The sequence below is a fragment of the Dermacentor silvarum genome, chromosome 8 (assembly GCF_013339745.2).
Source record: "Dermacentor silvarum isolate Dsil-2018 chromosome 8, BIME_Dsil_1.4, whole genome shotgun sequence".
NCBI classification, from domain to species: domain Eukaryota; kingdom Metazoa; phylum Arthropoda; class Arachnida; order Ixodida; family Ixodidae; genus Dermacentor; species Dermacentor silvarum.
Window position 1 is genome coordinate 10472996 of NC_051161.1, and position 15179 is coordinate 10488174.

Below are 15179 nucleotides of genomic sequence, written 5' to 3' on the forward strand. Positions count from 1 at the left end.
CTCGCAGTTCGCCGTTGTCGCATTGCCACTTGCCATTATTGAAAATTAAATTGTTTGAAAAATTAAATCTGTCCGCTACGTAAGACAAATGACGGCTCATGGCCCCTTAAGCAATGGCCCATGCCCCCGTAAACGCGGCCTCCCCATTACGACGACAGAAGAGAAGTGAAATTCTACGCTGGAATGATGAGCGGCAACGGAGCCAGCTGTGGAAGACGACGACGACGACGAACGCGGAAGCAGTTGCACGAGCCCGTTCGCGCGGCAACGAGAGAGAAAGAGAGAGAGAGAGATTGTGGTTGTGAAGAGGAAAAGGCGCTATTTTCTGCAGCCCTTTAGGGAGCACGACGCAGCGCCTTGGGGAAGGGGTGGGGGATATAAAGAAGAAAGAAAAGAGAGAGAAGGTCGAGGCGATTACACAGCCCTTGATTGTCAGCGGTAGCCAGGCGGCGCATTCAGAGTTTAAGCCAGCCGTGGAAGAAGACGACGTCACTCGAGCCATTCCAGAGGGTGATAGTTTCTGCGTACATGCGACGGACGAACAAATCGGCTAGCCATATACAGCTTCGGTCTAGGAGTGCTCGTGATCAAATGGCACAGACTGGTGCACAGAAGCAGCTGAAATTTGCTCGTGTGACAGGGTTATAAGACCCCAGGTTTGACAGCTTTGCTTGCTGGAACGAATTGTACCACAGCTATGCAGACCCTGCCAGCTTGTTCCATCGTTTTTCCACACGTAGTAGCATGGTAGCTTATGCCGTGGTCGGGTTTCGGCAGCGAAGCAAGGCGTCCTTCAGATCGCGCAAACATGCCTCCACGTGTTAATTGTCACGGCGTGTCACAAGTCAAGCAGCTGCTGTGAAACGCTAATCGGACTGAAGCAAGGAAGGCCCGCATACGCAAGAGAAATGCGGAAACTACGTGCTGCTACGTGTGCCGCGCACGCAGCTGCTCAACGCCGGGGTGCCAGACGTGGCGCTGCGGAAACAGGAGGTCAGATTTAAGGAGGCCGAGGCTAAGCGACAACGAATTAAAAATCGACGCTTCGTTATACTCCCCCAGGAGTTTGTATGATTAAGCGTCATTTCCTTCTTAAGATCACTATCATCATTCAAAACCCTGCAGTTCAAGAGCGCAACGTGGACGCACACATCGTGTCCACCATGAACATGCCGCAGTACAAGAACGCAAGGCCGACGCAAGGCGACAACATCGACAAGACTCGGACGTTTTATCCGATGCTGCTCGCAGTAATCGAGTTCTTCTGCCCACGTATCTCTGCGCACGTCAAGCCACGCTTGGCTACTTATTCAGCTTATGTTTACCACAATTCCTACTGCCGTTAAAGAAAAAAATCACAGCATATCCACGAAGTGAATGATGATGAGTGGGCGAAGCACCGGGGGATCATTCGGGTAAACCACAGCTACGGACGAGAGAAAAGGAGAGCGCGCGTCGGGAACGAACGCCCTTGTGCAATGCAGCGCCCCTAGCTACGGACGAGAAAGAGAGCGCGCGTCGGGAACGAACGCCCTTGTGCACCGCAGCGCCCCTAGCTACGGACGAGAGAGAAAAACGCCGGAAGCGTTCTCCGGAAGCCGGAAGCTGGCCTCCGGAACCGGAAGCGGAAGTGTAAACGGAAGCGGAAGTCGGCTTCCGGTTATACTATACATATACATATATATGTATATATGCGTATACATACATACATAGCGGTCTCCATGCCAACCAGAGCTACGGACTTACTCCATCTAGTGAACACTTCATAAAACTACAGGTGGCTACCACTTACGCCATCTAGTGAACACTTCATAAAACTACAGGTGGCTACATACGGAGGAAGGACAGACCCATGCCCTAAGGAGCTTCGCCCCTAAAAAAAAGATTGCGCGCAGTTTCGCTCAAAAAATCGCAGTAGGGACGGCAAAAGCACGCGCAATATTGCGCACAGCAACAGGCGTAGTGTTTCCTGTACTTTATTTGGTGTCGTAACGCTGAGTGGCTCGCGTAAAAGCTGTAAATCTCTCGCGAGGCCTAGCATATCCTCTAGCGCCAAAAAAGAAGGTTTAATGAAGCGGAAAGCGGAGAGGTTAGTTGGATGAGCATGTCAAGATCATCATCGTAATTCCTAGTCCATCCCCGCGCTCGAACAACATACCCTCAGCTGTGGGCAAATATAGAGATGCCCTACTTTTCTGGTTTCGTTTCTTTTTCCTATATTTACCTCACTTTGTACTTCCTGCATACCATGACGTCATAGTCCTCGGCACTCATTTGCTTACTTACTCCAAAGCCGCTTACTCGAGAGGCATTGGAGAGCTTTGTATTAGGGTGCTCAAGCGTTGGTAGACGCAAACCACCGGGCGTACAGAAAAAAAAAATTGTCGCAGTTTCACCCGAAAGGCGAAGCACCAATTGCGATAGCAAATTAGTAGAGAGCTATACGGAGTGAGGATAGTAGTTTTATCAGGTTTATAAACTTGGACATGCAGCAGCACCAGCAACGCGCAGAACTGTTGTCGACGCCGTCGGCGTTTTGCCCGCGTTCGCACAAAATGCGTACGGCGTTGGTGACTGCTGCCGGAGCCTCTGATATAAATAGGCACTTGGTGCCGCAGCTAAACGTCGCCTCCCTTCCCTCCCCCTCCCCCCTTCCCCCACGGCCTCTCGCGCGTCGGAAGAAGGCGCGTTTGCTCTACATATATGGTGATTGTAAAGGAGGAAAGAGACGCTTACTTCTGCAGCCCTTAAGCGAGCACGGCGCAGAACACGCGTTTGTTCGCCGTGCGTTCACTCCCCGTGAAAGCGCGCGCCCCTCGCGCCCTTTCACTCGCACATACAGCGTTCGGCGCGCGGCGACGATTTAAACTCCATTGACGTCATACGGAACCTCATGGCGACGGCGACGGCGACGGCTACGGTGACGCCGACGGCAGAAATCTGCTTTTGAGTGTCCATATAATTGCTATCGCAATAAAAACGAAAAGAGAGCTGAATATAACGCAAAGGGCCTACAGTGGTGTTTGCGTCCCTCAATATTTGGGTACTCTAACTACCTATTGCTACTTTTAGCACTCACAAGCAAGAGTGGCAGCGGGAGCGATAAGGAAGTTTTGTAACTGGCTCAAGTGTCTTCTCTTAAAGTGAAGCTTTGTTTATCTACACTCCCTGTTCATCGACAAACATCACACACTTTCTTCTGCCTTGTGACATGGCTACGTAGATGTCTCACACTCGGCATCTGCAAGACTTGGTGCTTGCATTTCGGCATAGTTTGTGAGCAATGTAGTGCATAAACATGAAAACTGCATGAAATGAATGCTGTCGCCATTAACATGAACACTGCATTTTCTTTTACGTGTAGAAAAAGAGGAAGGTGGGCTACGTTAGATCCGCTTATCCCAAAATCTCAACACCGTTGCTCAAGCATCAATAAAAAAAAGTTGCAGTGGCTTAGCTCGGCTATGCCAGGATATACGTAGCGTTAGCAAAGGTTCAGCTGATTATTCTTAGCTTTCCTGGTTGTCTCCTACGCTCAACCGCTAATTGCCAGGCAACTACTTCGGGATCCGATGAGTCAAGCTTCTCCGTTCTTCTGCGCAGTTGAGCAGCATTTGCGCTCTCCTTCTCCGTGGCTATACCACACTGGCAAACGCCAGTCAGAAGCGCAGCGGCTCCAGCGCAGTGTCAGACGGCGACTCCACAGCGGCGTCAGTGGGTCTACCACGGCTACGACGTCACTCCTCTGGAATGCGCAGACGGCGGCGGTGAGTCGCGCGCGGCGGCGGCGGAGTGCGCGAGAGGTGCCGGCTCCGGTGGCTCCGGTGCGCAAGCCGTGTGACATCACTGATCCTTGCGCATGCGCAGCACGGCTCTTGATGTGCCGCGCGAAACGGGCTTGGCTAGGCCAGTGTAGCTAACGCTACAAAAGAAAATCAAGAAGAGAATATCGACAAGCACTATACACACATGAACACGTCAGAAGTGCAGAAGAGTATCTACGGCCACCAGCACCGAAAGCACAATCCACTACCTATAGAACGGTCACCCACTACTGCATGAGTTCAAATAATGACGATATATAAACTTAGCGGCCTAACACATTTCGGACTTTTCATTTGATTCAATGCCAACGTCGAATACTGAATCGATTGCTGAGATACCTTAGAAATAAATTTTCACTGAAGGTCACGAGTGAGCTATACAAAACGTATGGCCTACTTGTGCAGGTGCAGTAAATGTCAGCAATACTTGCCCATGTTGATGTAACCACATGCTGCAGGAAGGCAAAAGTCTGTAATGTGACATTGAATTGGCATTTCCTCTGCAGAAAGGGGCATAACAATGAAAAAGAAGAAGCACTGAAGAATCACGAATCATTTTAAGTAAGGGTACTCCTGACGCACTTGTGGCGTCCAACAGTCCTTACAATAAATTAATGTGTAGGATATAATGAGGTGCTTCTCAGGCCAACGCATCCAGCCCATATGCTGGCGAAGCAGTTCGCTCTGAGGAAACACTTTGTTCAAAGCCGGTAGTGCTCAGCGTTGCAGTGCTCAGTCGTGCGCGACCCTTCGTACATGGTGCTGCTTTTACGTCTGAAAGAGTAAGTGGATTGATATAGCCGGGTGATCGGTACCAAGAAGACCGTGATACTATCACCTGAAGTATAGTTCGTAGTTTAGTGTAGCTTTGCCTTACTTCAGTTCTTGTCTCCGACGGGCATGCGAGTTGAAAATTTCTCTAAAGCATGGTTAATTCTTTATTGTATCCTGCACTTTTCGTTAATACATGGCTGTTAGCACGATACTAACGCCTCGTGTTTTTTCCTCGCGTCTTGTTTAGTAACGTAAACGAAAATACGAGGTATTCTGCAACCCACAACTACAAGTCCGAAAGTATTGTTACAACGTTGTATGCAACATTGAGGAAGGAGAGCATGAGCTTGGTGCTGAAGACGTCGACGTTACGAACTTGCCTGTTCTGTCATTTTCTTCTAAATAAGATGTAAACTGACTTCCCTGCTTGCTTCTTCTTTGGGTCACATCACTGGTGGAGGTGCAACCGGCACAGCACTATGTACCACATAACACGTTGTTTGTAAGCCCCACTATCTATGTAAGATATTGCTGAAAAATATGGATAGAAGATATTGGAAGCTATTATTACATAGTTCCAATCACTAAATAGCTCTGATTTCCTGTTTGCTGCGGAACTATTCAGTGATACGCAGTTATGCACATACAAAAAAAGAGAAGACAAACGTCACATTATTTTATGACATTTAAAGATTCCAGTTGTACCCGAAAAGGATAATTTGTGTGTTTACTTATGCATTTGTGCATCTATACTTGCCAATTTCAGCATTTTCAAGTTCAATATTCACGTACTTTCTCTCCGCAGGTACTCGTATACTTGTGTCGTTACTACACTTGAATATATTCAGTTGAAACCCAGACTTGGGACATTGCTAAGTAGTGCTCAAAGCCAGCGTTGAAATTTCTATTTTAGTTTTTTTTTTTCATATGATTTGTAGCTATTTCAAGACCTAGAGCGATAATATGTTAACCGTTTTTATTCTTCAATTTTAGTCTTTGAGCCGTTATTCATTTAACAGCAGTGCGTCGCATGGCTGAGGTGATGAGAAGAAAGCCAGATCTATGTCGAAGGCAGAAGCCAAGTGAAAAAATTGTAATAATAAAAAGATAGCAATTTTTGTTTTAATGCCTAAAATAGGAGAAAACTACAGATAAGAAAAAAAACTGTGATAGAGCGAAGGAGAGAAATTGCGGTTACAATATGCAGGAAGGCGTCCAAGATATCAGGGCTATACACGCACGGGAGAGGGACATGGCACTTTCTCACGCACAACCTTCGCAAACTTTGCCAAACAGACATTAAATAGAAATAAAAAATGGATTGCGCTCTATTAGGAAATTATGCTTCTGCAGTACGAAAAAAAAAGCCTCGTTTACCGCCAAATGATTCTTCATAAGCCGGCAAAGATGTAATAACTATTGGTGACGCTGACTTCCCGTACCAGCTCACCAAGACGTCATACATTTTGACGGCGTCTGCTCGGGCCTCTCCGTAAAAATTGGGACAAAGGGAAGAGGAAAGGAATAGCTGGGATCTGAATCAGATATGCGTAGGTTTCTCTCCTTTCTTAATTTCCTGTCCTTCACATGCACTACGTAGAGAATGGAAAACTGGTAAATATTCCCAATGTGTCCTAAAGATGTCAAAGGTTGAACTAAGCAAGCTTTGGAAACGTTTACTGCTCCGTCCTAAATACGTGAAAGTACTTTGAAATTCACGACGTCATACCAACCTACGGGCGATAAGATTTTCTCGCGAATTTAAAAGAAAATGGAAGTTCAGCCTTCATTCCCTCTTGTTTTGATGAACATCTTCGCGTGATAACAAATATAGAGGTTTACGACTATACTTTATCCATCCAAGCCGAATTAGTGTATCCCTTTAGTGTACATTTAAGTAGACAAAGTGTAGTAGAGGGGTTCAGTGACATCTACAGCACAGACAATTCCAGCACTCCAAACCTCCCGATAGGTATAAAAGCTCTTGTGCTGCCTTGTAGCACGAGGAATGACAGAATACTTTTCACCATTCCCTGAAACAACCAACTCCCATCAGCGCCCTGCGCACTTTTGACACGGACAGTACGTGTAGTAACAGGCACACGTCTAAGCATTGAGAAATGGAGGCGACCATGAGATGATGTAGCGATACCACGGTGAGCATGCCACACTACGAAACCTGATGCTTGTTTTTATCGGTGATACTCGCAAACAGGGCCGAGGCGTCCGCAAACAGGAACGGCATGACCGTGAGTTGCGTCGCTGCGCCGGCGACAATGGCCCGTTTCTCGTGCAGCTGCGAATGTGTGTCCAATGCCCGCGCTCTGATGCGGACTCGAAAGCACAGTTCTAGCATTAAAAGAAAAAGAACACCCCTGCCTCCCCCACGGCGGATTGCTGCGAGACCGTGTTTTCCACGAAACCGTTTCCGTCACAGGTCCGTCCGCCGTGCTGCAAGCCGTAGCGGAACTGGCAGGTGCGTTTCATTTTATGACGACCCTGATGCGTAGGCCGCTTTTAGAGAAAAAGCGTATGAAGTGTCTACAAATACGGAGTGATGGAGAGGTTTGCCTGCATGCTACCCCAGATGAAAACGAGAGATGTTTTTGTTCTGCTTGTTTGTTTTGACACACTGTGTTCACAAAGTGGCAGCTAAAAGGCGTTTAAAAGGTTTAGCGCGATGTAGTCTCTGTGTGTAATTTCCGTATGCTATCGTTCTACCTTTAGCCATAGGTTGTATGTTTTGTGTTATTAGGCACCAATATGTAATACCGTAGTCAAACGGTACTTTTTATCGGCACTTTCGATCGCGATCAGGCCCTTAGGCATCGAATTTATTCAATCAATCAGCTCCCTTCCGGAGCTTGTGCAAAGGAGCCAATGGTGATCGAGAAATTCAATCCTGATCGGGAGCGATCACGATAGAATGTGCGCTGTGTGATTGAGGTATCATAAACAAAATATGAATAAAGCTCAAGGAGATCTCGCACCTTGCTGACAGGTGCACAGAGGGGTACAAGAGCGAGGTAAGTGATGCCTACTTGAAGCTCGGACGAAGCAGGGTTTCTGTTTTGTCTGTGTGCTTGCTCCTTAACCTTTTCTAACACTTTCTGGAGAACTGTGTAGTGTACAGCCCATATTTGTCGTGACTCTCTTTTTGATCATCTACGATATTTTTTCAATATTTGAGCTCAGCGATTACGTGCGCTAAGATCTTTTATTTAATGGTGCTCATGCTTACACTGGTTCTGAAGACCGCTTGCTGAGCACCAACACACGTGCTATAATTTTTTTATTCGAAATTAGCTTATCCAGGAAAACTGAGCTAATATTCTAAAGTGCATAAGCATTACATTAAGAAAGATAGAACTAGAACATAAAATGTGCATAGCTCCCACGGTGAACGACTCGGTGAATATCGTCATCATAATCTTTTTGATCAGGTAAAACTGCACATTCCCAGGAATTTTGGAAATTGCCCCCCTTCAGCTATCTGCCCAACTTCAAAACAGTGCACCAGCGTAAGTCAATGGGCGGCATTAAAAAAATGTTATTTCGGAAGGCCGCCCGAATTTCAACAACCTTCAGCTGGCACGCCCTTCCAATAACATGCGCATTTAAGACACTTATTTGTAACTTTGAAAACATGACGACTAAGGGCCATAATTACGCTTTTTATAAAAACTTATGTCACCGATTGAGTTCTGCTGGTGCACTGTGGTGAAGCTCAACAGGTGGCCACAGGGGCAACGTCCCAAGTTCATGGGTATGAAATTTTTCGTTGTATGCAGACTTCTGGCAACATTCAGAGGGTACGCCCATCTAATAACATGTGTACTTAAGACACTTATCTGTAACTTTCAAAACATTACGACTAAGTGCCGTAATTACTAATGTTATAAGAGGACGCACCCTCTCAACATTGCTAATTAAAATTTGGTGAAATTCGAGCGGCCTTCTGAAATGTCGTTTTTTTAATGCCGCCCCTTGAGTTACGTTGGTGCACTGTGGTGAAGCTCAACAGATGGCCGTAGGGGAAACGTCCAAAATTCATGGGCATGAAAGTTTTCGTTTTATGCAGATTCCTTCTGCTTACTTAAGTTTCAGTAAATCATGAACACCTCTACCACGCACTTGGTCAAAATAATTTGCATTCTACAGCAGTAGTATACGTTTCATATCAAAGTTCGTAAAATACAGAACGCGCAGAAAACAAGACTGCAGTAAAAACACGCACTTGTCCTGTGGTCTCGTTTTATGTACGTGTGTGTTTGCACCTCATTCGTTTACTGGCGTTGTCCCAAATTTCTAAGTTGTCACAGTAGTCAGCCTCTTGATATTCTAAATTCTCAAAAATTGTAAGATTTTTGCACTCGCTTTTGTTGCGTTTCCCTTGTTGCAACTAATTAAACCCATCAGATACCAGTATAAAGTTCATGCATAGCAGATGTCTACGTTATGTATATGAATCTCTGCAAAAAAAGCTAATTTGTCATAAATAAAGATAAAGCTGGTCTTGGCGTGACGCCACATCCTAGCCATGTGCGCTCCAAAAGAAACGTGAGTGGATAGAACGCGAATCACATGTGTGGCACGGTTTCAACGCAGGCTGACAGGCGAGCACAACGGCTGACACAGTTGGTGTGGTAGCCAGCCGCGGTCGACAGCTCTCAGTGAAGCATGAAATCTGCGGTGCTCTTGGACAGGGAAGCAGGACAAGAACCCAACTACGGGGCGACGAAAAGCAGCCCGATTTTGTCGACGACTACCTGCGATGACCAGAGCCGACATGGGAGCGTGTCACTTGGCAAGACGGCAGACGGACTGCCACCGAAAACCGCCGAAAAGAAGGACGCCAAGTGCGGAAGGCGGGTCAGGAAGTTCCTGTGGATCCTGCCCCTTGTTCACAGTGAATTCTGGATAGCCGCAGGCTTCTCGCTCTTGCAGTCGTTCTATCCGGCCATGGTAAGCCATCGTAATTAACACCGTGTCAGCATCTTTGATGAACCCAGCATCCGAGCGCCTAGCAAATGTCGCATCACTGTGAAAAGTATCGATCCGGTTTTGTACTCAAGGGCCACACTTCTGATTTCCTGAACTATGACAGTCAAAAGATTAGATGGAGAGTCACTGGGTCCGAAGCTACCAGATGCTTTCAATTTTACAGTCTGTAGTGCGAAGTCCCTCAAGGAACATGTCGTCCCAGTCAAATTTGTGGCTATTATTAAGCCAAACGAGTCGCACGATTTTTTTTACCATATGTGTTGTTACATTATCGGGTTCTTTATCATTGGCTACACTGGATAGTCGCATGGACTATTTCTATGGGTTCGGTATTGCACGAAACGTACCAGCTGCACTTACGTATAAAATCGAGAAAAATTGAAAACATTCGGGAGTAATGATCTCAGTATCAGAGCACCTTATATGCTGTCACGCGATCATATTCTCTATTTTTTTCTTATTTCTTTACTTGGAGCTGTCTTCAGTATTCGACCAGTTTCGATCATTCACCAATACATCACCAACCCGGGCACCAACGACCACCTGGGTCACAGTGTCTAATTCCGAACCCAACAAAGCAAAGTAAATGCGCTGCTTTGTCTATTTCATTGCCTTATCTGAGCACTGAAGCTGCATTTCTTAAGTGGTGACCATAAATTCTGTGACGGTAGAGAGCCAGGAATTCGGCATCTACTTATAGCCTATAGGAAAGACAAGAAAACTTCGAATTTTTTGTAAATAAATACATTTAGGTCGATCAGCTTTTTATGTCACTGTCAGAAACCGTACTTTCTAACAATCCATTGATTATTTGACATTGTCTTCAACCTTTTTTTTTTTCATGTCCTCGGTCACCCCCGAGACAAGCAGCGACGTTTAGCTGCGTCACCAAGTGCCTATTTATATCAGAGGCTCCGGCAACAGTCACCAACGCCGCACGCATTTTGTGCGAACGCGGGCAAAACGCCGACGGCGTCGACAACCGTTCTGCGTGTTGCCGGTGCTGCTGCATGTCCAAGTTTAAACAGCTGATGAAGCTACTATCATTACTCCGTATAGCTCTCTACAAATTTGCTATCGCAATTGATGCTTCGCCTTTCAGGTGAAACTGCGACTTTTTTTTTCTCATTTTTCTCAGACTGGTTACACACTACTACTAACTACGACGGGGACGGAACGGGTGCCGCTATAAGGAGCTTCGATCCTAAAAATGTCACAGTTTCGCCCTAGGGGCGAAGCAATGAATGCGATAGCAACACAGCAATGTCATACGAAGTAAGGTGAGCGGCTTTGGTAGCAATATGAATTGTAGTAAACATGAGCTGATTAAGTAAGCAGGTGTGCTGCGGCCTAAGTAGACCGACATGAAGAGAGACTCGATGACCACGAGAAGGCGCGTGTAAAACGGTGGTGTTCATGAGAAGCGCTTCCCGTGGGCAGCGCGTGCGAAGGGACACACCTGTAGCGCTGCACTGCCGACCCGGGCAGCATTGCATGTGTAGCGTGCGTTGGAAAATGTGGCCCGACTATTACTAACTGATTGAACAAGCGTGGTGTGAGCGCGCACAAACAAACATGAATAGATCACACTGAATGACTGCAGACAACGACTGTCAAAACGCTGGCAGCAAGCGCATACGCCGCACCAACGGGCGAAGGTACGTGCGGTCTATCGCTTCAACGGAAACTGAGCGGCGAATGCACGGCGCATAAAGGTCAGAGCCGTGTGGAGATAAGCGACGGTGCGAGCGAGCGACGAGCGCGGTTGTTGGCAGAGTGGAAGTGCGCCCCCCCCCCCCCTCCGCTCCCTCCGGCGCTGGCTTCCCGCTTCCTTGCTTGCGCGTGGGAGATTGAGTGCATTCGCTCTCCGTGATAGCGCGCGTCCCCGCACGCTTCCGCTCGGGCATACGGCGCGCGGCGAAGATTTTATCTATAGGGAACCTCACGGCGACGGCGACGGTGACGACGACGGCGACGGCAAAAATCCGGTTGAAGTGTCCATATAATTGCTATCGCAATAAAATTGGAGGACGCTTCAGCTTCTCCTTTAAGAGTGGAACGCGATAACGTCATCGGGACCCGTTCGCATCGCATTTTTCTTTCAGTAGGCTTCATTGCTTCACTGCTCCACGTACGTGGGAAAGCCAGCTTACAAAGACCACGCTTACACCGATCCCCTTAAAGTCGGCTTCACCTTTTAAAGAAAAGTGTATTGCTGGGAAGACGTTTTTTCAGGGGCAATATAAGTCGTCTTATATTAAAATGTGAAGGCCCTAGGAACTTTTCTATTATTTTATTAATTGTTTGCTATTGCCCCGACGCGCGCGCATGTCCACACCGCATCAGGCAGGTCAGGTCCCAATTTTACCTGCCGTAGAGTTACTGTATAGGCTCCCTTCAGGGAGCCAAAGCTGCGCCACTGTTTTCCGCACGCCGCTTGCTCCGCTTCCAGTTATTCCAGCACCACTTTTTGCCGAGCGCCATCACGTGGTCAAAAGTGGTTCCGCTGCGCTGCGGAGAAGCCAACACTTCGCAGTCGAAGCCAACCATCCGCGGGTTCCGGCAGGCCAAGCACAATTGACATCCGCCCTGTTATTATTCTTTCTGCTGTTTCTTCGGTGCTGCTGGTAGAGAGACGTGAGATCACAAGTGTATCCTCGGGTGAATTGTGCTCATACAGCGCTTGCAGTATGACGGGGTGTGGCGTGCCGAACTGTCGCAACAGCATCGAAAATAGTAAGGAATTTTTCGCAGTGCCACGAGTGAAATCTGCTATACGCCGCCGACTCCAGTGGTTGCTGCCTACGGGCCATGACAGGGGGATTCCAAAAAGACCTAGAATATGCGATGTAATGGTCCTTCGCTCCATATGAATGGCGTTCTTGTAACGGCGTGAATAAGCGGGCTCCAGTGCATGCATGTTGGCCCAAGTTTATAAGAACATCAAACCCATAAAGTTCCCAAATTTAAAATCGAAAGCACGTCTTCGGAAATGCCAGTGCACCTTTTGCATCAAGTTTGAGAACTTTATACCCACAAAGTTTCGGAATTGAAATCCATGCGCTCCGTAGATTCCACGGCAGCTGCGAGATGCCGCGACGCGCCCGTTCGCTATCGAAAAGCCCTTGAAACTTTGTGTTCGGATGGGGCTCCCTGCTTTATATGTGACTCGAGGTGCACGGGCGTTGCCACGAAATCAAGCACGAGTTCGCAATGTTCGTGCCGAGCTGTCTTTTCGAGCGTGAAAAAAAAACATTGTAGACAAAATCCAGGATTCCCGGCGCCGTTGATTGTTTTGGTCGGTGGTGCATGACAGCACGAAAAAATTTCGGGGGGGGGGGGGGGCTGGGGCCCAATCAGCCCCTCCCCCCCCCCTGGCTACGCCCCTGCCTGACACTCAACTTCGTGACACTCCCCTCTGTCCACCGTACTCAGAACACGTATTGTTATCAGCTGACTTGCACAATTTCACTTCGCACGCTCGAAGCGAGAATCCAACGCGAACAGATGAGCAAGCAGAGTTCTCGATAGTTGCGTTCTCGGAGCTGTATTATCAGCATCCATGAAGAGCATATATTTCTGGATCTCAATTTTATAGCCGGAGCTAGAAAAAGTGCATTTCTAACGTCGCCTTGATCCTGGTCGTGAACGGCGCTGTGAGTTTCCGTATAAAGTCCAAGCCCGGTAACATCGTCGCCGCGCGCCGTATGCTGTACGTGCGAGTGAAAGCTTGCGAGGGTCAGCCGACGATCGCGGCTCAATCTCACGCGTGATAGGGAGCACGGCGGGGTGGAAGCGCGCTTCTTCTGTCGGGCGCGAAGCACGGCGGGGTGGAAAGAAAGGTGGTGGGGGGTAAAGTATTGGAAATTGGGGGTATTGCAAAGTAAATTTCTTTTAAAGAGTTGACGCGAAAATCTGAGAGCGAATAATCAATTTTTCAGGGCACTTAGCAGACTCGAAAAAAAAAAGAAAGTCACAGGCCTGCGCGGCACACGCAGCACAGTCACAGCGTAAGCTGGTTGAGCGGTGCAAGAGTAGCTCCAATTTCGGCACCACGCACAACAAGGTCTTCGCGGCTAAGTGTCTTCGCCTCGATTTTGACGAGAACGATCTGAACTGCGCCCGGCGTCGGCGTAGACGGCGAGCTGCTCTCTGCACAGCAGTCTGCTGAGCCCGATGATGCCTGGCTGTAGGAAGGAAAATAAGAGGTGAAAGGCAGAGAGGTTAACCAGGTTAAGTGTCCGGTTGGCTACTCTGCACAGGGGGATGGGGTAAGGGCAGAAAAGATTAGAAAACAAGATTAAAAAGAAGAAAAAAAAAACAAAAAAAACACATCAGTCCGCACAATTCTATACTTTTTCACGAAGTCCTGTTTCTTTTAAAAAGCGTACTTTTAAAGCAGTTCGTTCCGACGTCGGCTGGGACCAGGGACCAAGAATTCTGGCTTCCGTAAGGGGACGGCTGTCTATCTTGTCGAGCGTGGTTCTGAGGACTTTCCTTTGTACACTAAAACGACGACAATCACACAGAAGATGTGCTATCGTCTCTTTGCACCCGCAAGTTTCACAATCTAGACTTGTGGCCATTCCGGTAAGGTAGGAGTACGCGTTGGTGAAACCTACTCCAAGTCTTAGGCGACAAATGAGAGTTACCTCCCATCGTGGTAAGCCATGTGGAAGGCGGAGCTTCAGATTAGGATCCAGGAATTAGAAGCGCTGGTTTTTAAAGTCCGTTGAATTCCAGGGGGCTAACGTAAGCTCGCGAGCAAGCGCACGGAGCTTTCATGCTGCGTCTGTTCTGCACATAGGGATAGCGACGTATATGAAGATCGAGCGGCTGCGTCCGCTTGCTCGTTTCCAAAGATACCACAGTGACTTGGCAGCCATTGAAAGACGATGTCATGTCCTTTGTCATACTGCCTGATGGTCAATTTCGCGTGTGTCCGCGACAAGTCGTTCGTGGGGTCCACGGCGTAGTGCAGAGAGCAAACTCTGGAGGGCGGCCTTGGAATCGCGGAAGATAGACCATTTCTGTGGCGGTTCCTGGTCGATAAATTTCATTGCTGCACACAGAGCTGTAAGTTCCACAGCCGTCGTCGATGTCAAGTGCGATGTCCGGAATTTTATTACTGTAGATTTTGCTGGGACAAATACTGCAGCTGCTGAACTGGAGTGCATGACAGACCCATCTGTGTAAACATGTAAGCGGTCACTGTGGACCTCATGTAGTATAGCAATAAGGCTGCCTGTTTCTATGCTGCTGACGGCATTTGTGCCTTCTTATTTACGCCTGAAATGGTGAGGCATATTCGAGGTGAATGCAGAGACCACAGTGGCAACGAAGGCCATGCTGCAGGGACGTAATTCGAAGGTAGCGATGCTCCGTGTATAGTCAGGAGACGGCTAAAACTCGTATGCGCCCTAGTTGTTGGCAGGCAAGCAAGATGGTGAAAGGGCGTCCTTGCTACATGTCGAATGTGCACTCTTAGAGCGTCGACTGCAAAGTGCGTTGATACAGGATGGTCACGTGCTATGGCGATTGTGGCCGCTGTGGATGCACACTTAGGGAGGCCGAGGC

At 47.9% G+C, this 15179-nt stretch overlaps 1 protein-coding gene across 3 annotated transcripts in view; it reads left to right on the forward strand.

Moving 5' to 3' along the window:
* Window positions 1-15179, forward strand: part of LOC119460615 (MFS-type transporter SLC18B1) — a 138972-nt gene that overhangs the window by 18169 nt on the left and 105624 nt on the right. For 2 of the 3 annotated variants that reach the window (XM_049673094.1, XM_049673093.1), the window contains exon 2: window positions 9207-9563. In XM_049673094.1, the coding sequence (XP_049529051.1) occupies window positions 9279-9563 (285 nt within the window). In that variant the 5' untranslated portion in view covers window positions 9207-9278. Of the gene's footprint in view, window positions 1-9164; window positions 9564-15179 lie in introns of those variants that run through there. The other variant, XM_037721637.2, reaches the window with a different exon arrangement.